We start from the raw sequence: 24,797 nt of genomic DNA, 5'->3' as shown, positions 1-24,797 counted from the left end.
AAATTAACGCAGTGCAGATATGACAAATAATTTCACCCATTTTCAACCATTATGAATTGGTCCTCACTAATTTGCTCCTGATAAGATGACACCATTTCTGTCGACTCACTCTGTCTCAGAGGAGTACTGAGGACAGTTCAGAAACCTGCCCACCAGTGACATCATCGGTAGGCAGGTCATTTCAAACAACATTTCAAATATATAATAATAATATATCATATAATATATTATTTTTATTCATGCAAAAATAATTCGATGATGATGACATAGGTAGGCAGGTTTCTGAACTGTCCACAGCTCACCAAAGAGAAACAGAGTGAGTAGATGGACATTGTGCCATCTTATAATGACCAGGGAGGACCGGAGGACCAGGTAGGACCGTTGAAATTGGGTGAAGTGTTGCAAATAATGGATCAGGTGATTAATTGTGACAGGACTAGCAGTACCTCTGGAGTGGGATGGACGGGATGGTGGCGATGGTGAGAAGGAGGAACAATGCATTGTGGGTCAGCTCCAGCGTGTCTGTGTTAAGGCATAAAACACAGAGCACCAACGCAGCCGCCACAAAAAACCAGTCCCCCAACATCGACTCTCTCCCAGAGGCCACTTTAGTGGGCTCCGTGATCAAAACAGACACCACAAATTCCTCCCAAGCCCTGATCAACCAGTATGTGGCGTGGAGCCCAAACTTTGTTGTATGGTAGCAATCTTCGCGCAGGTGGCCGTAGTAGCTAGAGAACAGCTGGGCCACCGAGATAATCGAGACCCAGGCAACACCTAGGAAAGAAAAGAAAGAAAGAAAGAAAGAAAGAAAGAAAGAAAGAAAGAAAGAAAGGAAAAGAAAGAAAGAAAGAAAGAAAGAAAGAAAGAAAGAAAGAAAGAAAAGACAGACAGACAGACAGACAGACAGACAGACAGACAGACAGACAGACAGACCTTTATTGATCCTGCAGGTGAAATTCCTTTGCCAGATGCAGCACGGCAGCTTAGAACACAGGGCAGATACAGATAACTGTAGCAACAAGATACCCATAAATAATGGTGCTCAAAGATGCAAGGGTAAAGAAACTATGTCAACACTATGTATCAGTGGGGAGGAACAATTCTAATACTAGCTAATAAAAACAGAATCAATACAGACCTAAGGCAAAGGTCTGGATGTATCCGAAGCTGTAGAAAGCAAAGATGAAGGGAGAAACGGTGTCACTAAAGAATCCCAGGGCCACAGGATCGGCGTACTTCGTGTTCTTCTTCTTCTCTTGCCCGATGCTCTGAGCGTTCGTAGAGTTGGCGGTCCCTATCAGGAGAATGTTGAACAGCGGGGTCCCGAAGCCCTTGAGGGCCAGACGCTGAGTCAGGCCTTTCACCAGGAGAACGGCCGAGCCGTAAATGGCAAAGACGAGGATGAGAAGTTCAAAAATGCCAGAGACCACAAGGGCCCACTGGCTGGTCACTACGCCCACCGCTTCGAACACCAGCGTGACAGTGATGGCACCGAACATGAAAGGCATGATGTAGTTGACCGTGGCCGAGCAGAAGGCCAGCAGGAAGGACAGCAGGATGTACGGCACCAGACCAGAGATGGCAGATTCTTTTAGGGACAGAGCTGATGATGCTGGGGTGATGTTTGTCACAGACAGATTGCTGGGCAGGTGACTCGGCAGGGACATGTTGTTCATAGAGTCGTAGGGCGAGAACATTTCTAAAGCAGAAGCTTGATTGGCGGCTCCGAAGTAGATTCTGGTGGCACCATAGCTGCTCCAGAGAGCGGCGTATCCGATGAAGGCAGTGGCACTCAGGTGGTCGTATTTTCGGAAGGATAGGAGGCCTGCTACCAGTTGGCATATACCACCGATCAGGATGAGGTGAACACCTGCAGAACATTTTCAAATCTATCTGTTAATTCACAAAACCTGTGTGCATGTGTGTCTGTCAGTGTGTGTGTCCAGGGCAAAACTCGGCCGCTGTCATTTCACTTGGGTTTTACCTGCTAGAATATTCTCCACACCTTGTGGTGGGACGCCGGTGCGAGCAGTGTTGAAGTTCTGTAGGAGGACCAGGAGTGCACTGATGCCGTTGGACAGCAAGCCCAGGACTCCAGGCTCCCCATAGAAGCTGGCTGGGAAACCATCTGATGTTGACATTCTTTCTCCTTTGACAAGTTAGAGTTTTAGCACAGCTAAAACAATGGAAAAATGGAGCAACAAAACAATTGAAAAGACAACGTAAATCTGAAAGAGAATTATTTTCTGAAGATAATATTTTCATCATTTAACATTTTTGAAATAATGTATTGTCTAATCCAGCGTTTCTCAAAGTGAGGTCCCACAGGGGTGGTGGGCTAGTGGGAGCATGTGGTGTGGGTGTGAGAGGGAGCGGTGAGGGTATGGGCAGTATGGCAGTATGGAGGTGGAGGTGGGGGGTATAGGGGGTGGGAGTTATGTGTATGGTGAGTGTTATGGGGTGTGTGTGTGTGTGTGTGTGTGTGTGTGTGTGTGTGTGTGTGTGTGTGTGTGTGTGTGTGTGTGTGTGTGTGTGTGTGTGTGTGTGGGGGGGGTCAATTGTGTTTATATAAGATGATAGTCTATTTAAAGAAGACAATTTGTGCATAGCACAATGCAATGCTCCAACTTAGACACGTCAGTTTTATTCATCGATTACGCAGGAAATAATGAACTGATTACAAAAATATAACATTCTCTCTAATCAGTAACATGTAGTGATACTTATGTCTATCAAATGTGGTTTTATTGAAAGGCAAACAAAGTCCAGAGCTTAGAAGCCAAACATTGGGTGTGTGCAACATGTTAAATCCCCTCAGTGCGGCTGCAGAGTGGTTGCCAGAATTTGCAAGAAATAAGCAACCAGGTCTATGAAAACAAGCCCAAAAGAAGCGACTATAATTGGCCACATGAGCACTTCAAACCTATATATGTTGTCCATTAAACAATGTGCATATTTATATATGTTGGCTATTTGAAAATAGACGATCTACAAGCTCACCATCATTCTACCATTATTTACAAGCAACTTCAGAAAAACAAGCCCAATGTGCCCATAATCCTTTTACCTCGCAAAGGTGAGTGAGCAATTGTTCAGTAGAAAGGGCTTATATCCATTCCAAGTTGTATTAGTCTTTGGTCATGAGGTTATAAACTTTGTAAACAAACTTCTTATTCTCATTACATGTGAGAGTTGGCTATTACTGTATTAACGTTCGCTTGCGCTGATCTACAAGTTGTCATGCGGTGCGTCCCGCCGCGTTGTAAGCTTGTAGATATGTCCATTTTGAGGAGTGGTGACGTCATAGGACGTTTCCGGTTGCCTTTTATGGTCTTAAATGGGGCATGGAGCAATGCAAATGATTCTTCATGTGAATGCGCCTCTGACTGTCAGACAAAAATGAGGAGCACCTGCGATACACACATATCAGGGATCTACACACACATTCGTGAATCGCACGTCAGTTTGTGCTTAGACAAAATACACCCTCGTTATTTACGACCAGCCTAGTGAATCAGGCCCATAGACTTTCCCATAGACTTTATTGGGTGTTTAAAGTTAAATATTAAAGTAAAATAAAAACTACAAAACATTTCAAAGTGACATGAACAAGTGCACATGTCCACAGTAAGCTGATGAATGGAGTTTGTAGCCGAAAGTATGTAGGACTAGTAGGCTAGTGTGGCAAAGTTTTGGGAAGATAGCCTACTATAAATAGTTATATGCTGCTGCTGCAGTGAGCCCACAATAATTGCAGTGGAGTAACAAGTACAATATTTGCCTCTGAGATGTAGTGGAGAAGAAGTAAAAGTACTTCAAAAAGTACTTTTACTTGTACACAGTACTTTTACTGTACTGTAAATATACTTAGTAACTTGTGAGTTGTTTGCCTTGTTCCGGCCAGCAAAGCCATCAATCACACTGAAAACACACACAGAAAACGCACACACAAACACACATGCACTCCAACACACACACACACACACACACGCACACACACACACACACACACACACACACACACACACACACACACACACACACACACACACACACACACACACACACACACACACACACACACACACATCTTTGATATTTCTTATTATTCCTATTATTCCTGATATTTCTTATTATTCCTTCTTATTATCACACTGAAAACACACACAGAAAACGCACACACAAACACACATGCACTCCAACACACACACACACACACACACACACACACACACACACACACACACACACACACACACACACACACACACACACACATCTTTGATATTACACATCACTCAAAGCTGTTTTTTGGTAAGATTAAATTCTACAATTATTTGAAAACTTTAGTTACTAGTTACTTTGCAGATAAAAAAATATTACATTATAAAACATACATTAACCACTTTATTCCTATATAAACAGTCTATTTGAAAATAGCCGATCTATAAGCTCACAACGTGTCGCATGGCGACGCGTTGTGAGCTTTTAGATCGTCTATTTTCAAACATTTTACTACTTTTACTTTCGGTACTTTAAGTACATTTTGATACCAATACTTGTGTACTTTTACTCAAGTAAATTTTGAATTCCGGACTTTTACTTGTAACAGAGTACTTCTACATTAGCAGTATTGATACTTTTGATGCAGTATTGATACTTTTACTTAAGAATAAAAAAGAATAGAGTAGAGTACCTCAGCACCGTATGGGTCAGCAACTTTCAAAGTCTCCACTTGTGTTTTAGAATACACTTAGAATATTGTGAAAAGCTATAGGAAATTAACTGTATTCATACTGTAAGAAAGTTCACAAACAAACGAGCAGTAACTGTAAGTGCTGTTACTAAGATTCATTTTGTGTGCTTTCCCCATTTTGTCACAACAACCAGGCTCATAGAGACATAGACTCTAAGATGTATATAATCCCACTGTGTTTAGTTTAATGACTTTATGGTCATCACAAAACAAGAAGTCTGTCTCCGATTGAATTTGTTGTTTAACATTTTTGTGTGACACAAGAAATAGTTTGCAGTAGTATTAATTCATTTATGCTCTGTTTTCTACTTAGTCACATGCGAGTGTCACACAAAACTAGTCAAAATAGCAGGTGTGCATTTATAAATCAGCAATTTTTGAAAAATGTTCATATAATGACATGCCCAAAGTCATATTTTATAAATATCTAACCAACCAATATTTATCTGCCTCCATTGGAACACAGGTTCTTTTTTTCCCCATTTCCTGAAAGGTTTTGGACATACAAGGTTTCCACAGAATGGATGTAGTCTGATATTTACCTGTAGTGGAGGCTGGAAGAGATGCAGTGTAGAGCTGCCTGGTCTGGAGACTGCTGTGAGTTCATAATTGATATACCTTTACTGGCTGAAGGAAATGCCCCGGGACCATCCTTTTGATGACATCACCCCCCACCCCACACGAAAGAAGTCCACTTCCTCCATCGCCCTGCACACTCCTCAGCTGACGACGACAACGATGATGATGATGATGATGATGATGATGATGATGCCCTCTGTGGAAATCCCTCCCATTTATTTGGGAGAAATCTTCCTCATGACTTCTTGGCTCGGTTATCAGTTGTGTTCATCAACGCCGGACTATATAATGAGACAGACTGGACTCACACCTGAACAGCATCAGTATCAACGGTCATCACCTCCTGACAGAAGGACAGCAACACAACGGCTGGAAGGAGCAGAAAACAGATTGAAGTAAAACACCTCCATGACACCATGCTCACCAAAGTACAGGTGAACATTTATACTGTTTTTCAGGGGTTTTGGGGATTATGTTAGAAGCCTTCAGCTGCATCTTCTGCCTCTCGTCTGTGTCTCTAAAAAAGAAGGATATTCCACCTTTTAGTGCAGTAAAAAGTCTCAGAACGAAAGCTTCACATTCTGATCATGTTTAATGTTTTGGAATATTTGAATCATTCTGGATCTGTCATTTGATCTTTATTTAATGTTGATGAAGTTGGGCGGTGCAGTAGTCATTGTGCACCTGGTTCAGCTGACTCACGCACACAATGGCTCTTTCATGAGAGACATGCTGGCAGAGCAACACTCATAACGACACCCATGTAAGAGCTAAAGGTTGAATTTATAAGATCTGTCTGACAAAGAGAGCCAGAAGGTCACTGTTCTCATCCACTTCTTCTAATTGATGTCCTCCGTCACATGTTACTGTATCCTTGCTTTTGGGTTGGAAACATTGTATGTCCAACACTGTTACTTTTCAGTAAATGTAAAAGAACCTGCGTTCCAAAGGATCGATGTAGTTATTTAGTCACCAACACTTGTTAATGCTTTTCACTGGTTCACTATTTATAAAACCCACAGACAGACTTAACCACTTTCACTTTAAAAAGTTTTGAAAAGTAACGAAAATATTTTCACTACTTTCGTGCGACACTCTTGTACGAAGACAGTAGGCCATTAATTCAAGAGCAAAAACATTAAAAGTTGAAATGTGGAGATACAAGGTTTCTGGCCCGACAGCAACGGTATGCAGTATGGACACGCACAAAGCTTCTCTGTAAGCCCACACACCTCAGTGAAATCACTTGACATCCTCTCTTACAGAAACCCATCAGGACACTTTGTGGAATCAGAAGCATGCACAGGTACATCATGGAATGTAAGAACTAACTCCACTCCATCTCAACTCTCATAACACCACTGACACTCAAACTGTGAAGGAAGAAAGGCATATATTTGCTCACTTTAGCTTGCTTGGCGGTGCCTCCCGTGGCACCGCCAGTGGCGGACGCAGGATCTCTTTATGAGTAAGGCCAGGCAAATACATGGTAGGCCGCCGCAGATAGACAGCTGGAGAGTTGAATAACCTCTTCAAATAACCAGAAATTACCGAAGTATGTAGGCGACCTACATATTTATGTTTTTAGCTTAGACATAGTAGTCCAGGGGCCAAGCCAGATTTTGGTACCAGCTAAGGTGGCCGTACATTTTTGGTATTTTTGTATTCCTACATGTCTCTAGTTTATATTTTGGTATGATACATCTTCCAATTCAGTAGCTTAATGACAGTAATCACTCTAAACCGGCTAATGTATCCGGTAGGAGACACAAAGTAGAATCTTTGTGTCTCCTACCGGAAATACACCCGGGCATCAAATTATTGCGACAAAAAACAAAAAATATATCCATGTATTCAAGGCTTCATGGGGTGTGCAATTGATAGAAAATAAATCATTTTTTGACCTTTAAGTTTCCCAGGGGGACTCTCTACCCATTCAGCTATGACCACCCTAGACCGAAGGAGGGTCAACTTTTAAAAGCTTATGGAAAGCAGTCTTTTTGCAAACACCAAAAATCTGAGAAGTTATCAATTGCACACCCCATGAAGCCTTGAATACATGGATATATTTTGTTTTTTGTCGCAATAATTTGATGCCCGGGTGTATTTCCGGTAGGAGACACAAAGATTCTACTTTGTGTCTCCTACCGGATACATTAGCCGGTAGGTAGTGATAACTGCCATTAAGCTACTGAATTGAAAGATGTATCATACCAAAATATAAACTAGAGTCATGTAGGAATACAAAAATACAAAAACTTTACGGCCACCTCAGGTGGTACCAATTTGTGAAAATATCAGTGTTGGCCCCTGGACTATAGCTAGCCTACAATAGTTGGTAGATGATTGGTAAATAACCATGACAACGACTCAAAGACTTTTATTTTGTACTTTCTTGAACCACAAGCATATCACTGCACCAGTCAGATATAATGTAGGCTACATGAGAGAGAGAAAAGGGGGGGAAACACTTACACAAAAACAAAGCTGGCAATGTATTGCTAATATCCAAGGATGCTTTGGCTACAGAGTGCAAAGCACTAAATTTAGCCAGTGAGAATTGCAGTGTACATAAACTGCGCTCGGAAAGGTTTCTTTTAGGAGCGCTTTGTGATGCACCGTGCAGTCAAATCCGCAGTGTCAATACATTCCACTGCCCGCTCTTTGATGAGTCCTCCATGCTCCATGAATCGTCATGCTCCATGAATCGAATACAAACTGCAACTAGTTCCCGTTTGGAAAGATCTTTATACTCATCCGTGAGTAGGCCTATTGCAAAATATTGTCCACTGAGTTCAGCCTTTATTTTACCAAGCAGGACTGATGCTGCACCCTCAAGCAGCTCGTCCTGAATGCGGTTTAGGCGGTCACGGTGGCTGCCGTTCGTTTAGGCGTCCTCGCGTCGATGAGTTTGCTCTGGACAAACTTTTACGCTGGTGCCATTGCAAAGCAAAGCAAAGCAAAGTTTGTTGTTTACCCAGGGTGTCGGACTAAGCACGAAGCTTATTTCCAGCCGGACCCTGCATGGAAGCCTTGCTCAAGGGCTATTCAGCGGTGATTCATGATTGATGTGATGAATTGGGGAATCGAACTAGGGACCTTCCGGTATCAAGGCCGCCCCTCTAACCACTAGGCCACCGCTGCCACTTGCTGTCTCTCTGCTGTCTCAAGAATCAAAAATGAAGAGAACGAGGCCAGGACATGTGTGTGGTGTTTATATTGTGTGCTTATGTCATGACGTAGAAAACCGGTTCTGTGAATGAGGGACACAGACAGACACATTTCACACTCGAGTGTGAAAAGGGATTCTGAGAATACACATTGGCTCAAAAGACACAACATCCTCCAGACAAGCAGGACGTAGAGAGAGAATGGATGTGTATTACGTTGTTTGTCAGCCTTAAGTACAGTATAGGGGGCGATATTCATAGTAAATACACAAAAAGCTGTCTGGCAGAGGGAAGGCACAGTGTTTTCGAGGTAAGGCACGTGCCTTACTTGGCCTACCGTGCGTCCGCCCCTGGGCACCGCCACACTTGGCAGGGCTCCGTCGTTTTAACAGTTTTGTTGTTGGATCGTCAAAAACGCTGAGAACTGGATTTACCGATTCGCTAATGCGAAGTCCCTAAAAGTCAACATGTGCCTTATTTGCCCCTCCCTTGTCAAGGCACATATTGACATTTGGTCACTAACTCACAGTATGCCTTTTGGGGAGTGAGACAGTGTTGGTTGCGTTCCACCTCAGCAATCCATCTCCCAGGGGTCTAGCACATTGCGAAACGAGGATAGACTCCCTCGCCCTGGCTGACACCGAAAATAAGCCTCTCCGACTACTTACTTACAGGTCTGTAACTCTGAGAACCAACTCTAAGGTCAAGTATGATAATACTTCATCATTTCTGTTCTCTCACGGACCGATGCGTTTGTTTATCGTTTATGTCAAGAAGACAAGACAAATATGTTTATTTGTCTTGAGGTTGGCTATAATGAAAGAGTGCCATTACTGTAAATATTGGGCGGTCTCATGTTGTTTCCGTCAAACTGCTCTGTCTGTTTTGACAGATGATTTAACTGAAGTGGTGGAAAGTACTGTACTTACAAGTGACTTTGTAGATTTGGACGCAATGTGAAGCGAGATTCTGAGGCGGCACTATCCTGTCCTGTCCTGTCCCGTCCAGTCGGATATTGTTGTGTTGTCACTAGTGTGATACTGATACTGTCTATGATTGATGACACTGATGCTGCTGAGATGAGCTGTACCCAAAACAAACCACCTGATGTCCCTACTTTGGGCATGTAATTGTTGTTGGCGAAAACAAGCTTGAACGCTATTTTTGCCATTTGTTGTATGACAAAGTAATTAAAGGACGACTTCACCCATCTTCATATAATTGGTCCTCACTAATATCCATGATAAAATGTTTTTTTTTTTTTAAGTAATCTACTCAGTCTATCTCATAGGAGTGCTGCGGAAACTTCAGAAACCCGCCTACCAGTGACATCATCATTTTCAAAATGTTGTTTTTTTATTTCAATTTTTATTAGCACGAGAACAATGGCTTCCGTTATAGCATGCTAACTTTCCAGGAAGAGAAAGCCTGCAGTTTCAATTAGCTTGGATTCCCCATTGATAACGTCACTGGTAGGCGGTTTTCTGAACTGTCCACAGCCCTCCTCTGAGACACAGCCCTAGTAGACAAAATATATAATGAGCATTAGTGTGGACCAATTATATGAAGATAGGTTGAAAATCGGTGAAGTCGTCCTTTAAGGACTTACAGTAAGTGGTTAAATGTGATTGATTGATTGATTGATTGATTGATTGATTGATTGATTGATTGATTGATTGATTGATGTCTGTCCTGTCCTCCACCATCATCATCACTTTGGAGGGCGGCCATATCTGAATGGGTAGAGAGGCTGTCTGGTAATCAGAAGCTGAAACTGAATTTCCCCAGTGGGATTAACAAAAGTTTACCTCAAAGGGATAGTTCCTATTGATTAGTCACCCCATGGAGACTTGAATTCAAGGATATTTTTTAGTTTTTGTCACATTCCTAGGCCAATAATTTGATGACCAGCGGACCGGTAGGCAGCGGTTCCGGTAGGAGACACAAAGGAGACACTGCCGGTCATCAAATTATTGGCTTAGGAATGCGACAAAAACCAAAAAATATCCATGAATTCAAGTCTCCATGGGGTGACTAATCGATAGATAAAACGTCATTTTGGGGGTGAACTATCCCTTTATGTATTTTCCCTTTACTCCAGCGGCGGTGCGGCCGGCCGTGGAGGACACAGTGGCCCCTGAGGAGACAGTGACAGGCAGCTTTGGGAGGTTCATCAGCGAGGTGAAGCCTCAGCACCTGTCCCCCACCGTCCTGCATCGCAGTAAGAGGATGGTGCTGGACAGCATCGGGGTGGGCCTGATCGGCAGCACCACAGAGGTGTTTGAACTGGCCCTGCAACACTGCAAGGTAATGAGCCACTTAAACCCGGGGTCCCTCGAGGCTCTATACTAGGTACTCTAGTGTTTGCCTCAACACTAAATCTCTTTGCTGAATCGGCTGTTTTCGCTGGATGTTCGCCCCAGAATAGAGACAATGGGGTTCAAGAGGTTAAAATACAAATACAGTGAAACGTAGGAATAGGAGAAGATGTTGTGGTTTGAGTATCTTTGAGTAGCTTCCATCAGGGCTTGTCCAGAAACCTCCCACCAAAGTCATTGGAGTTAACTCTAAACTACAACCTAAACCGTGGTGTGGAATAAACTAGACTTTAGAAAAAAGAAAAAAAGTCTTGTGTTTGTGTTGTAAAACATATCTGTGCATGCTTGCCATGCGTGCTTAGTCACCTGTCCTCTGCCTCTGCCCCTCAGCAAGCATACGCTGCCAATGACATCGGCCACGTGTACGGCCGCACAGGCACCAGGCTGTCCCCAACACTGGCAGCCTTCGTCAACGGGGTGGCAGTGAGTACAACCGAATACTGTAGAACTGTCACCTGGTACTGACGCAACAGGAGACCTCAAACATTTACTGTACCATATATACTTACGTATATAAGCTGCTTGTTGTCTACAGACTCACTCTATGGACTTTGATGACACGTGGCATCCTGCCACTCACCCCTCGGGTGCCGTGCTTCCGGCTCTCCTGGCCATCTGTGACCTGCTGCCTATGTACCGCAGGCCCCGCGGCCTGGACCTACTAACGGCCTTCAACGTAGGCATCGAGATTCAGGGCCAACTGCTGAGGTTCTCCAACGCCGGCCAAAACATACCGAAGTGGTGAGAGGTCTTACACAGTGATTCTCAGCCGTCTGTCATGGACCCCCAGTTTGATATGCATTAGTCCACGGATCCCCATTTGATACCTTTTTATTTTTTCATCTCTGAGACCCCAATGTACACTATAAAATCCTCAGCATTAATTTAACTCTGAGAGTGTACAAATGTAACCAACTGAAGCTGTACGGGTCCATTTGGTTCCATTTGTAAGGGTCCATTTGGACCCTCTGTAGTCCCCGGACCCGACGTTGAGAAACAGTGGTCTTGCAGACAGCTAGGATACAGAGGTAAAGGGGGTTAAAGGGGAATTTCACTTTAAAACACTTCTGGGGTAATTTTAACGTCTACTCTGGCTTTTGTGTGCACCCCAGACGGTTTTAAGTTTTAGGTTTTAATATTTATTTGATAAAACCTGCTGTAAAAGAAACTGCTATATAAATCCATTGAACTTCAAACTCCATGTTATTTACCATGTTACTCTTTGAAAACACACGTCCCTGCTTCTGGTGACTGATATTGTTCTTCTAATGCGTTAGGGTACGTCAATTACATTTTCCCCCTTTTTTTAAATTAAATGAAATAATGTTACTTTGTAGGAGTATTTAATGAAAAACGTAATAGAAAAATGAAAAACGTGCCATCTTATAATGATCATTAGTAAGGACCAATTATATGAAGATAGGTTGAAAATGCTTGAAGTGCTCCTTTAAGGGTAGTTCAAGAGCCATAGGCTATTTGACTCAAAACATATTGTGACCCAACACTTCATTTTCTTTATGAAAGAGTACTGCAATGAGTCAAATGTGCTGTCCTGAAACAGAGCGTCTCTACTCATGGTGCTCCACCACACAACACATGCTTACAGTAGCTGTCTTTATTCCTAGCAGCTCTGCTGTCACAACAAAATGAAGGCGTTTTCAGCAGATGCACCCAACGAAAACAAAACAAAAAACACAGCTCCTTGGGCATTAGAGCAAGATATCTGCACCTAGGTACAAGGCGTTTACATGCACACAGTTGGTTAAAATAGATATGTATAACGTAGGAGTATGAATCTTAAGCAAAGCACCTTTGAGTACAATTTCCAGGATTTGAACTCGGGTCTCCTGTGTGAGAAGGGACACTAAAGCCAAACATCTTAACCACTAGCCTGAAGGGAAATCCTTTTATTTATCCCTTACATGATGACCGGCTGAATGTTAATTATCCCTTGCTTAATGACCATTGTAGGAATATGAAGCCGATTTACTGCCTGCTGTCACTATAGCGTATTGCGAACATTACTTGGCCTCCGGTATTGCTGTTTGCAGCTATATATTTATTATAAATACAATATGGTGAGGAACCAGAACAAGATAATTTGTATTCTTATATACAATAACAATAAATAAAATCACCTAGGGGTCTCTCAGTCCCTCGCTGAATTCTGAACCCTCTCCATCCTCAGGTTCCACCCTCCCAGCGTAGTCGGCACCATGGGAAGCGCCGCAGCGTGTGCACATCTCCTGTCGCTGGACAGCTCTCAGTGCAGCCATGCCTTGGCCATAGCTGCCTCTCTAGCTGGAGCACCCATGTGCAACGCCGCCACCCAGACCAAACCCTTCCACATCGGCAACGCTTGCCGCCTAGGGATGGAGGCGGCTCTGCTAGCCTCACGAGGCCTGGAGGCCAGCCTCCTGGCCCTGGACGCTGTGCCAGGGGTTAGCGGCTTCAACGTCTTTTATGAAGACTACGTGCCACGCCATATGACCTCCCCCGACGACGAAGAACATGCATTCCTTCTGGAGGAGCAGGACATAGCCTTCAAACGCTTCCCTGCTCATCTGGGGATGCACTGGGTGGCGGAGGCCGCCACCGCCGCCCGCGAACGGCTCGCGGGCGGCGAGTCCCTTTCGACCGTCCTTCCCGCTCAGGTGCAGGACATCCTGCTTCGAATCCCACACTCTAAGTACATCAACAGGTAGGGTTATCATGATCATGACATTTTAGTTCATTCATTTGTCACACAAATAATTGCGATTGTGTTTTTGGCATTGCACACTGGAACATATAAAGATTACATTTCTGCTTTTGTAAACAAAGATTGCACAGGTCAGATATGACTAATAACAAATATACAACAAAATAACTGACAATGACTGGTACAAAGAATCAAAATAAATAATGTACTATGGCCAAAACAGGCCGTATTTAATCATTTGATACTTTCAAAATTGTTAAAAAATAGTGGAATCTACAACCTCACAATGCGTTGCAGTGTAACGCACCGTGCGCTTGTAGATGGGCTATTTCCGTATTTTTTTAACAGATGAATTTATACAGATGAATGGAAATTATTCTGATGATTATTACTAGTTATCGCCGGCCCACCCGCCGGCCGGCCCTCCCTTAAGCCATCAGGTGATTCTGTAATAACTGTGACCTGCATGTTAACAGGCCCTTCCCCAACTCTGAGCACGAGGCACGCCACTCCTTCCAGTTGACCGCCTGCAGTGCTCTCCTGGACGGTGAGGTGACGATTTGGTCCTTCTCCCCAGCCGCCTTGCAGCGCCCTGAACTGCTGGCCCTGTTGAGTCGCGTCCGTGTGGAGCACCCGGACGACAACCCAGCCAACTTCGACCGCATGTACGGCGAGGTCCAGGTGACGCTGGCCGGAGGAGACATCCTGAAGGGCCGCTGTGACACCTTCTACGGTCACTGGCGCAACCCACTGAGCGCTGAAAGCCTGAGGAAGAAGTTCTGTGATAACGCAGGAGCGATACTTCCTCCTGAGAAGGTTGAAGGGCTGCTTGAGGCAGTCGAAGAGCTTGAAAGAGTTGAGGATTGTACAGTCCTTCTCTCACAGCTGCAGTGAATCTGCCAGAACTCTAAAATTATACAAATATTTTGTCATCTCTTCACATAATTGGAAGATTTTGCAGAATTGTTCCTCCTTTTAATTAGGGGTGCAACAGTTAATCGAACTAATCTATTTAATCGATAATAAATAATATAATAATCGATTTTGAGAGAAAACTTTGACCCCCCCCCCCTCCATTTTTTTTTTTTTTTGGGGGGGGGGGGCGTTGGAATCTGACACGTTGTGACTTGTGAGTGTGTACATTGGCTATTTTAGCCATTTCTGTTTGATACTGTCGTACGAACAAGTATGATGCTACTTTTAACCCATTCAGACCTGAGGCCGATTCTAAAAACGCCTTCTAAATGCTACCAGTTTTCTGAAAAACTCAATGTTTGTTAACTACAGAAATTATTTCTCAGCCTCTGTAGCAGATAGACACATGAAATGACACAGATGCTTTCCCAGATTGAAAGGTATAAAGGCGTATAGTTAATAATTAATATAAGATGACAATCAATTAGTTGATTAGTAGCTATGGGTCAACCCAAAATATATGCAGAGGAAATATTACCACATCCAATTTGTTCAGATGCAGGTGCGTTGGACAGTGACAACTTTCTTTCTTTCTTTTTCTTTTTCCTTTATTTATTCAGGGAAGCCCATTGAGAGCAAGCTCTCTTTTTCAAGGACGCCCTGATAATAACATATAAGATACATATATAATGAAAAACAATAACAAACATTTGAATCACATTACAATGTCACAGATTCAAATAAAGATAGTGTTACATGAAACAGGTGCAGTCACTATGTAGTGTGTCCTCAAGAAGCACCCTGAATGTCCCTATTGAGACCAATCGCACCAGAGTTTGTTCCATTTGTGTGGAGCATAATACATGAAAGCAGTCTTTCCTTGTTCACTGCTCTTACGTGGACTGGTATATCTAATGTGTGTTTGTGAACGTGTTGAATGTCCAGTAACCTTTGGTTCCAAAAGGGAGGATTGATATGAAGGAAGTTTACCACACAAGGCCTTATTTATAAGACCTTGTAGACTGCTTTCAGAGGCTTCAGTGTGGAGAGTGAAGCATGCATACAGTATACAGTAAATCCCCATAGTCAAATACAGACATTATTACAGATTGAACAATAGTCTTTCTGCTGGTAAAAGAAAAACATGACCTGTTTCTGTAAAGGAAGCCAATTTGATGATATGCTGCATCAACTGAAGCAAACATGAAAAAAGTATTTCATGAATAAAGGTCCCGCACACTGCTCTTGCTCAGCAGCATCGTTTTTTATTCAAATTGAGAGACGTTTCGGTCCCTCTGGACCTTCATCAAGAGTGTCTCAACCCAAAATATAAAAGTGAAGAAAATGTTGCACACTCATAGCCACGATGCAGGATAATTGATTGAGTACCAAGTACCAACGTTTCGACCTGGATAGGTCTTCTTCAGAATACTGTAAGCACAGTTGAGCAAACAATTTGACATAAATTCACCATGCTGCTCTTAAAAATATATATTTTACTTACAGAATTGTGATTTCAAAATAATGTAACATGACACTGCTGTGAGTTGTAATAATTAACTTCCCATTCCCATGAAGCGACTAACATAGCAACAGCTAATTATAAAGTGGTGTTTGGGGCGATTTATGTCAACTTTATATCTGAAATTGGGGTGGCAACTGGGGTGGCAAGGACTTAAGGGTGGCAAGGACTTAAGTTTTGGATGTGTGTGCATACTTTATCATTTAGGTCCTCTTTCTGGATGTGAAAATATTTATTTGGAGGATAGATAAATACCGTATTTGTAAAAAGGCAATGAATATTTGCTTTCTTGTATCATTTTCAACTTGTATTATATTGAATAAAACATAATTAAACTATTATCTGTGTATCTTTCATATTTTTCAATGTGGATTGCAGCAACAATTACACATTAGTTTGGGGCTAATCAAAGTTTTATTTTAATTTTAGTTAATTTTAGTTGCAGTTGTAGGTGTCAGCTCCATGGATAGTGGGCAAATAAAAACAAGATAAAGTACTAAAGATAAAGTAAATATGCATTTACATTTTTACAATTAAAAACCTGTTGCATAAATCAACAGTCCATAAATTCTTTGAGACACACATACGGGTATTTCGGGGCGTGGTCGAATCCACCATAACCTTTTCGGGTGAAACAACACAGCTTTCACCATAGACCCCTTAACAGACGACGTCACACTGATAAGAACCAGTATGCGTGCAACCAGTATGCGCGCAATGAAACCCATTCTATCAGGTCTCTACATAAGAGGGGGTTGGGGTGTGCTGAAACCAGCGCACCCCGAAACAACAGGTTGGGAATTGATTGTGTGAAACAACCACCTGTGCGTCCAGTCTCAATGTTAGTAAACAAATAATTGGTCTATTGAAATTGCACTAGGGAATTTACACGTTGTTACATTTTATGGGATTATTTCGTTATTTGGCGATTCTGCCAATAATCATTATTCTTTGAAACACATCCAAGTTTTTGCCGGGCCAAACAAAGGCATCACGTGACGTTGATTCCCTTCCCCTATTCGCTCATACTAGGACATGACATATGTGTAGCAGAATAATAAGTACATACAGTAGACAAGGTAGCCATGGTTCACATGACGCTCGTCTGCCACAAGCGTCATGGAACCGAGAGTTCCTGATTTTCGATTTACATTAAATGAGTTACATTGACAACTCTCACATGTGCATAAACGAGTTTGAGTTTCTACCTGGAGGCTGAAACCTTGAGGGTCAAACGTGCCAATAGAAAAACAGCCCTTTAGTGACATAGTAAAAATGTACCCTCCCCCTCATTATCATAACACAACAGGTGTGGGCATGAGGAGGAGGAGGGACTAGGACAGGTGGGTGGTGCTTAGGTGGTGGAGGAGGTGCTATGGTGAGAACCAGGTATACTTAATGAACTGGAGGCGTATCCACATAACAACATAATTTTAGCAATTTCTGTACACTTTTTTGAAAAAAATCTTCCTCCTAGTATCTAAGGGCCGGTGCTAGGCAATTAGGCGCCCTAAGCAACATTTTTCCTGGCGCCCCCCCATTTAAAAATAAGATTTATTTTAAACAGAAAGTAATTCAGAGGACAGGGGCCTATCCTATGTCTGACAGCGCCGCGTCACCGTTTTCCTGCACAGTGCCACCTAGAGCCTGCAAAAAACAAACAAAAACAAAAAAACATTTTTTTTTTGCGCCCCCCACCCCTAGTGGCGCCCTAGGCAACTGCCTACTCTGCCTAATGGGTGCGCCGGCCCTGCCCCGTCTTTAAGTACTATATTCTGATAGTAATCATTGCTACAGAGCGTTTGTTTGGTCACAGGGGTCTCTCCAGCTGTTTAGTAAACAGAATATAAATGCATTTTCCAGGTAGGTGACAACATTTACGCCAATCAGGAGAGAGCACTGAAAATACATTTTCTGTTTAATAAAGAGCTGGAGAGACATGGGAGACTCCTTTTACTGAACAAACACACACTAGCAATGAGTACTATGAGAATATAGAGCTATTTAACACACATTTTAACAAAAGTAAATTACTTACCCTACCTAAATCAGATTTCTAAAATAGCCTATCTACAAACTCAATACTTTGCACAAGCTTATAGATCTGCTATTTTTGACCATTTCTTTGATTTTCTTTTTCACCTGGTGTTTTCATCAGGAAAACATTTTTAAAACATTATTTTGATATATCCATACAGAGGATTGTTTAAAAGCACTAAGACATTTTCAATTTCTTAGGCTTTTCACACTGAAACAAATCAATTAGATTATGTACTTGATGTAATTAAAGTTGTCATGTAGTGAAAGGACGACTTCACCCATTTTCATATAATTTGTCCTCACTAATGCTCATAATACGGCACCATTTTTTACCCCGTCTGTCTAAGAGGAGGGCTACGGACAATTCAGAAACCCACGTACCAGTGACATCATTGATGTGGAATCCATATAAACTGCGGCCTTTCGATTCCTGGAAAATTAGCATGCTATCATGGAAGCCATTGCTCCCCCGTTAATAAAAAAAAAGAACTGAAAAGAACTGACCCCCCCCTTGCCTAATGACTATGTCACTGGTAAGCGAGTTTCTGAAGTGTCCAGTCCTCCTATGAGACACAGACATTAGTGAGGAGGACCAAGTAGCCTATATGAAGAGAAGTAAAAAAATGGGCGAAGTCGTCCTTAAACACACAGAAGAATAGCTTGTAGATCAGCTAATTTGCTGGAAATGTTTTAACATTTAGAAATGTTTTGAAAATGTTTTCTTAACTGTTAATTAATGTTTGTTAATATGACGTTCGTTTAAAGTGCTACCAAACACGGTAAAGAAATTCTTAACTTTTTGATGGTCTGATAGACAAATCAGATCTACTCTTTTTATACAATCTGAACAAACTGGAAATACGAAAAGAGATCTATTCCAACAGAGAATTTTCAAGTTGTGATGATTCCTGCCTCTGTGGGGGGTATTTATATGCAAATGTCCTGGCCAATGGCATTGTAAGACTAAACAATAGGACCCAATGAGGATTTAGAGGTGAAAAAATAACAGAAAAACAAATTATTTAAACTCCTTTCTTTATAAAATATAATTGTTGCTCTAAAGCATCTCTGGGTCTTAGAGGGTCAAGACAGATTAATTCAACACGGTGGGGAATCATTTTCCTAAACTATTAATGACAATTGTTTTGTTCATAAGTAATGCAGCCTGTCATTAGAACGACAATTGCATGCATGCAGTAATTCAGTAGATTTAAGAAACACATTTAAGTGATTAAAATGAAAAAACGTGTAAAGTACGCCGGTCACTCAAATACAAAATGCGATTAACTTAAAAAAAAGTAAAAGTACACACAGAACCTGATCACCACCTTAGGACAGTGAATGCAGGTCATCCTAGTATCAATACATTAATAGAATGAAACTCATACTGTAAACAATAGAATAAAACTCATACCGTAAACAATAGAATAAAACTCATACCGTAAACAATAGAATAAAACTCATACCGTAAACAATAGAATAAAACTCATACAGTAAACATTGTGACAGCAAAGCAATTAACCCATAAAGACTGGGAACAAATCTGTAATTTTTTCTCTTTGGCCATACAAAAATGCCAGATAGAAACGGAATAGATTGAGTCATGTTTTTTGCAATTCAACTTAAATGAGTCTGCATCAAGTGAGGCTTGAACAGGCAACCTTGCGGTCGTGACGCACTCTTAGGTAGCTGCAACATAGTGCTATAGCTTTGTCCAGGCTGATATTGTCTGTTGAGGATGACAAACTCTTGCCTTCTGTCATGACCCAAGCCCCTGTTTCACTAACACTAAGATCACTCGTTCACAAACCATTTACCAATGAAGAAATTGTACATCTCCTCAGAACCAAAACTAGTGAAAGTAGCCGATCTACAAGCTCACAAACCATTAAAAGTTGTCAGATTGTACATCGGCTATTTTCACAATGAAGTATGTTATACATTGAAAAAACATACTCTCATTGCTATCTGAAAAGTTGTGAGATTGTAGATCAGCTATTTTCACAATGAAGTATGTAAAAAACACTCAATTAAGTATTTCATGTTATCTTTAACAATTGCAGATATATTCATTGATAGTCATGTTGTGTGAAATGCAACTTAGATGAAGTCTGCACCAAGTGAGGCTTGAACCTGTGACCTTGAGGTTGTGAGACATACACTTAAGCGGGAAGCTATCTGACCAACAGACAAATCTGAAAAAAGAGATCACACTGATGATACAGTTTCACGCAAATAGCTGAAAAATCCTGGGTTTAAGTGTTTTTCAAACTGCTCAAGATTGCGGACAATCTAAGGGCGGTGCTTACTGGTCAACGTGATAGATGTGTTCCTCATTAGTCAAGGCACATGTGTAAGCAGGTCCAATGGCTGTCGGCCAAACGAGGCATGACTTTTGCCTGTTTAAAGTTTGCATTTTAAAAAAATTGCAATAACAAAACGGGTCCATGCTGGAAGCCTGGCCCCGTAAATATAGCTGCAAGCAGCGATAATACGGGGCCAGGTAATGAAGAGAGAAAAAAGAAAGAAGCAATGATAAGTAATATGCACAATAAGCCATAGAAACATAGAATACTGAACTTGAGAGAAAGAAGACCATGCAATTAACATGAGGATTTTAAAGCCTCACTAACCTCAGTAATACAACGCCTAAGCCTATCCTCAAGACACACTATGTGTTATCCGAATAATGCCAAATCATGATCACCTCAATACATTGTCGTGGATAGGGATCGAACCAGCAACCTACGGACTCCAAGACTGCCTTTCTTCTCATTGAGCTAGATATATGGCCTCCCTGATAGTGTCTGTTTATATTTATAAGTATTTCCGTTCATTTTGAACCAGGCCTCTGTGTCCCGAACTACTCTAGATCAATGGTTCACAAACCATTTACCAATAAAGGCATTTTTGTGTCTCCTCAGAACGAAAACTAGTGAAAGTAGCCAATCTACAAGCTCACAAAACGTTGCTATCTGAAAAGTTGTGAGGTTGTAGATCGGCTATTTTCAAAATGAAGTATATCATACATTAAAAGAGAGACAAAACTATAAGTAATATGCACAATAAGCCATAGAAGACTGAGCTTAAGATCATGTTTTTTGCAATGCCACCTCTCACCGAGAGAGAGAGAGAGGGGGAATAGATTGAAGAGAGGTGGAAGCAGATTGGATTGATTGGACAGCTCAACCTATTGCCATTAACAGGAATCGAACCCTCAACCTTCGGATTGACAGGCTGCAACACTACCTATAGTGCTATAGCTTTGTCAAGGCTGAGGTTGTCTGTTGAAGATAAAAGTGAACCAGTGAAAGCAGCCGATCTACAAGCTCAGAAACACATAGCTATCTGAAAAGTTTTGAGATTGTAGAGCGGCTATTTTCAGAAGGAAGTATGTCATACATTGCAAAAATATACCCTCTCAAATAAGTATTTCATGTTATCTTTATCAATTGCACATGTGTTCATTCATACAGTCTTGTTGTTTGCAATGCACTTTAAATGAAGTCTGCACCAAGTGAGGCTTGAACCGGGTACCATGATGTTGTGAGACATTCACTTAAGCGGGAAGCCATTGGACCAACAGACATCATCTAGTGAAAACGGAGGTCAGACAGATGAAACCATTTCACGCAAATAGCTGAAAATCCTGGGTTTAAGTGTTTTTCAAACTGCTCAAAATTGCGGACAATCTAAGGGCGGAGCTTACTAGTCAAAGTGATACATGTGTTCCTCATGAGTCAAGGCACATGTAAGCAGGTTTAATGGCTGTCGGCCAAACGAGGCATGACTTTTGCCTGTTTAAAGTTAGCATTAAAAAAAAAATGCTATAGCGCCCCCCTTTGGCCAATTGGAGTAAGATTGGTTTCAGTGATATTTGGAATGACCCACAACATTTCTGCAAAGTTTCAAAGAAATGTGAGTCTGCATGTATGTGTTAGGGGCAGATGAATAATTTTCATAAAACTGCATTAGTTAAAAATGGTGGGCAATATAAAGGTCAGAGGTCAAAAGTCAAACCACGAAAGTTGTCGGGCATGAAGAGACGCATGTGTGTATCAAAGTTACATGTAGGTCAAACAGGGCATGAGTTGTACCTGTTAAAAGTTGGCACTTTCAATTGAGTGCTATAGCGCACGAATGAGTGTAAGAATTATTTCTTGATAGTTTTTCAAGACCATCTACCATATGGCCGAGTTTCGTAAAGCCAGACCTGCCAAAAACAAGTGTTTTTCAAACTGCTCAAAATTGCGGACAATCTAAGGGCGGAGCTTACTGATCAAAGTGATACATGTGTTCCTCATGAGTCAAGGCACAAGTGTAAGCAAGTTTCACGACTTTCGGCCAAACGAGGCAATACTTATGCCTATTTAAAGTTTGCATTAAAAAAAAACTGCTATAGCGCCCCCCTTTGGCCAATTGGAGTAAGATTGGTTTCAGTGATATTTGGAATGACCATCTACATTTCTGCAAAGTTTCAAAGAAATGTGAGTCTGCATGTATGTGTTAGGGGCAGATGAATAATTGTCATAAAACTGCAATAGTTAAAACCTATGGATACATGGGATTTTTGAGCAATCTGCACGAAACGTTTAACACTTGAACTTTGGACCTCTGCCGACAACTTCTAGGCGGCGGAATTTCCATAAGTGAAAGAATGCAGAAGTTAGGAGCCAATGACTGTTTTTCATATCATTCAAAATGGTGGGAGATCTAAAGGTCAGGGGTCAAAAGTTGTTCAGCATGAGTAGACGCATATGTGTATCCAAGTTTCATGGCTGTAGGTCAAACAGGGCATGAGTTGTACCTGTTCAAAGTTGGCATTTTTCAATTGAGTGCTATAGCGCCACCTTTTGACGAATGTGTGAGAATTATTTCTTGATCGTTTTTCATGACCATCTACCATATGAACGAGTTTCGTAAAAAGCGACAGCACGGTTCATCCAGAACTGCGAAAAGTGGCAGAAGAAGAATCGGAAGAATACAGGGAATAATAAAACAGGTCCATTAGCTGAGCTCTGGCCCCGTAAAAACATTGTTCATTTCCATATAATGTTTTCTATGGCTACAGAGCCTTAGGTTGCAGACCCCTGATCTAATTGGATTTTTTTGGACCTTCAAAGCTTTAGGACGGACACTGGAAGTGCGTCCGTCCCTCCGCAGTGTCATTAAGGCATGATAGCCTATTTTCATTATTATGTGACACTTTGGCTGAGATGGCCCGCTGGCAAACACACTGAGGGACCTTTTTAGCTCTAAATGCGACTCATAGCCTAGAAAATAAATAAAAAGCGGTGGAATCTACATCATGTCTAAGCAATACATCGTTTGACATTTATTTTTTTATTTTTTTTATATATATGTGTTGACAAATGTTGGGCACATATATATTTTATTTGAGGTTTGCCACTGTTGTAATAGATTTTGGCATGAAGAATAAAGCATTCTAAAGACATACGCACATTTCAGCCCTGGCAAGACTGCCTCGGGGGGGGGGGGGGTGACGTGAGAACGTGCGCACCTGACGCACAAGACACAGACCAAAAAATCTTTATGAATCAGGTATGTGTACGACTTGTCCTAAATGCCGGTACGTACAAAATATGGTCTCAAATCCCTTTATGAATCCGGCCCATTGTCTCCTACACTCCTGTCATTCTGGACCCCAACACTGCCTATCCAAAACTCATCCTGTCTGATGATCTGACCAGTGTGAGACATGGAGATGAACAGAAGCTTCCTGACAACCCAGAGAGGTTTCAGAGCAAGTTCCGTGTCTTTGGTTCTGAGGGCTTTAAGTCTGGGACCTACAGCTGGGATGTTGAGGTTGGAGACAATACACACTGGGGACTGGGTGTGTTAGCAGAGTCTTATCAGAGGAAGGTAGTCAGAGGGGGTCAATACTGGGTTATATACTTATCTGAAGGTAAATACAGAGCAGAATCCTCAACAGGGTCAAACACTGTTCTTTCAGTGAAACAGAACCCCAAGAAGATCAGAGTCCAGCTGGACTGGAACAAAGGAACGCTGTCATTCTCTGATCCTGATACCAACAAACACATACACACCTTCACACACACTTTCACTGACACACTCTTTCCATCCATTGGCACTACCTGCACTCTCCCTCTGAAGATGATACCATGGAAGATCAGTGTAACTCTGGAACAACGTAGTTAGACATGATGATTATGATGATGATGATGTCATGTTATGGATAATTTATACTGTCTATTGTCAATAATAATCAATAATTACCAAAGTTACAGATAATATTCAGTGTCCATTGTCTGCTATCACTTTTCAATATATTATTAATAATCAGTAACCTAATGCCAACAATGGATTATTATATATAGGATTATTGTAATGATTTTAAAGGTAATGGTAATTAATATTAGGGGATTCATGTAGAAATGAAATTATCTCAGTAGTAAACATGTTGAGGAATCAAGATACTTCAATATAAAATGACTATTATACTATACTTTTTGTACTTAACTGTGCTGTACATTTTACACTATTTCTAAAATAGAATCACCACATTTGGATGAATGTCTTTATGACATTATAAAGTACAGTTATATTATGGTTAGCAGAGGTCAGTAAATATTACATTAGTTTTATGAAACCATAAGATCTGAGGTAGACTATGAACCCTGCAGTCACTTGAATCACTGATAATAAAATGATAACGACATAATACAATATTAGAACAGCTTACTTGGAAGTA

General features: G+C 41.5%; 1 protein-coding gene across 1 annotated transcript; it reads left to right on the top strand.

The window, feature by feature from the left end:
• Window positions 1-5,669: 5,669 nt before the first annotated feature.
• LOC311055173 (cis-aconitate decarboxylase-like) lies at window positions 5,670-14,584 on the top strand. Its single transcript, XM_084071265.1, has 7 exons — window positions 5,670-5,772; window positions 6,604-6,658; window positions 10,610-10,815; window positions 11,217-11,309; window positions 11,422-11,627; window positions 13,075-13,587; window positions 14,064-14,584. The coding sequence occupies exons 1-7, from the start codon at window positions 5,755-5,757 to the stop codon at window positions 14,479-14,481; spliced, it is 1,509 nt and encodes a 502-aa protein (XP_083927391.1). The 5' UTR covers window positions 5,670-5,754; the 3' UTR covers window positions 14,482-14,584.
• The last annotated feature ends 10,213 nt before the right edge of the window (window positions 14,585-24,797 follow it).

This window comes from Gymnoscopelus microlampas (assembly GCF_963454915.1).
Source record: "Gymnoscopelus microlampas genome assembly, chromosome: 11".
Taxonomy (NCBI): Eukaryota; Metazoa; Chordata; class Actinopteri; order Myctophiformes; family Myctophidae; genus Gymnoscopelus; species Gymnoscopelus microlampas.
Note: the sequence above shows the minus strand (reverse complement) of the source record. Positions and strands in the feature narration are given on the sequence as shown.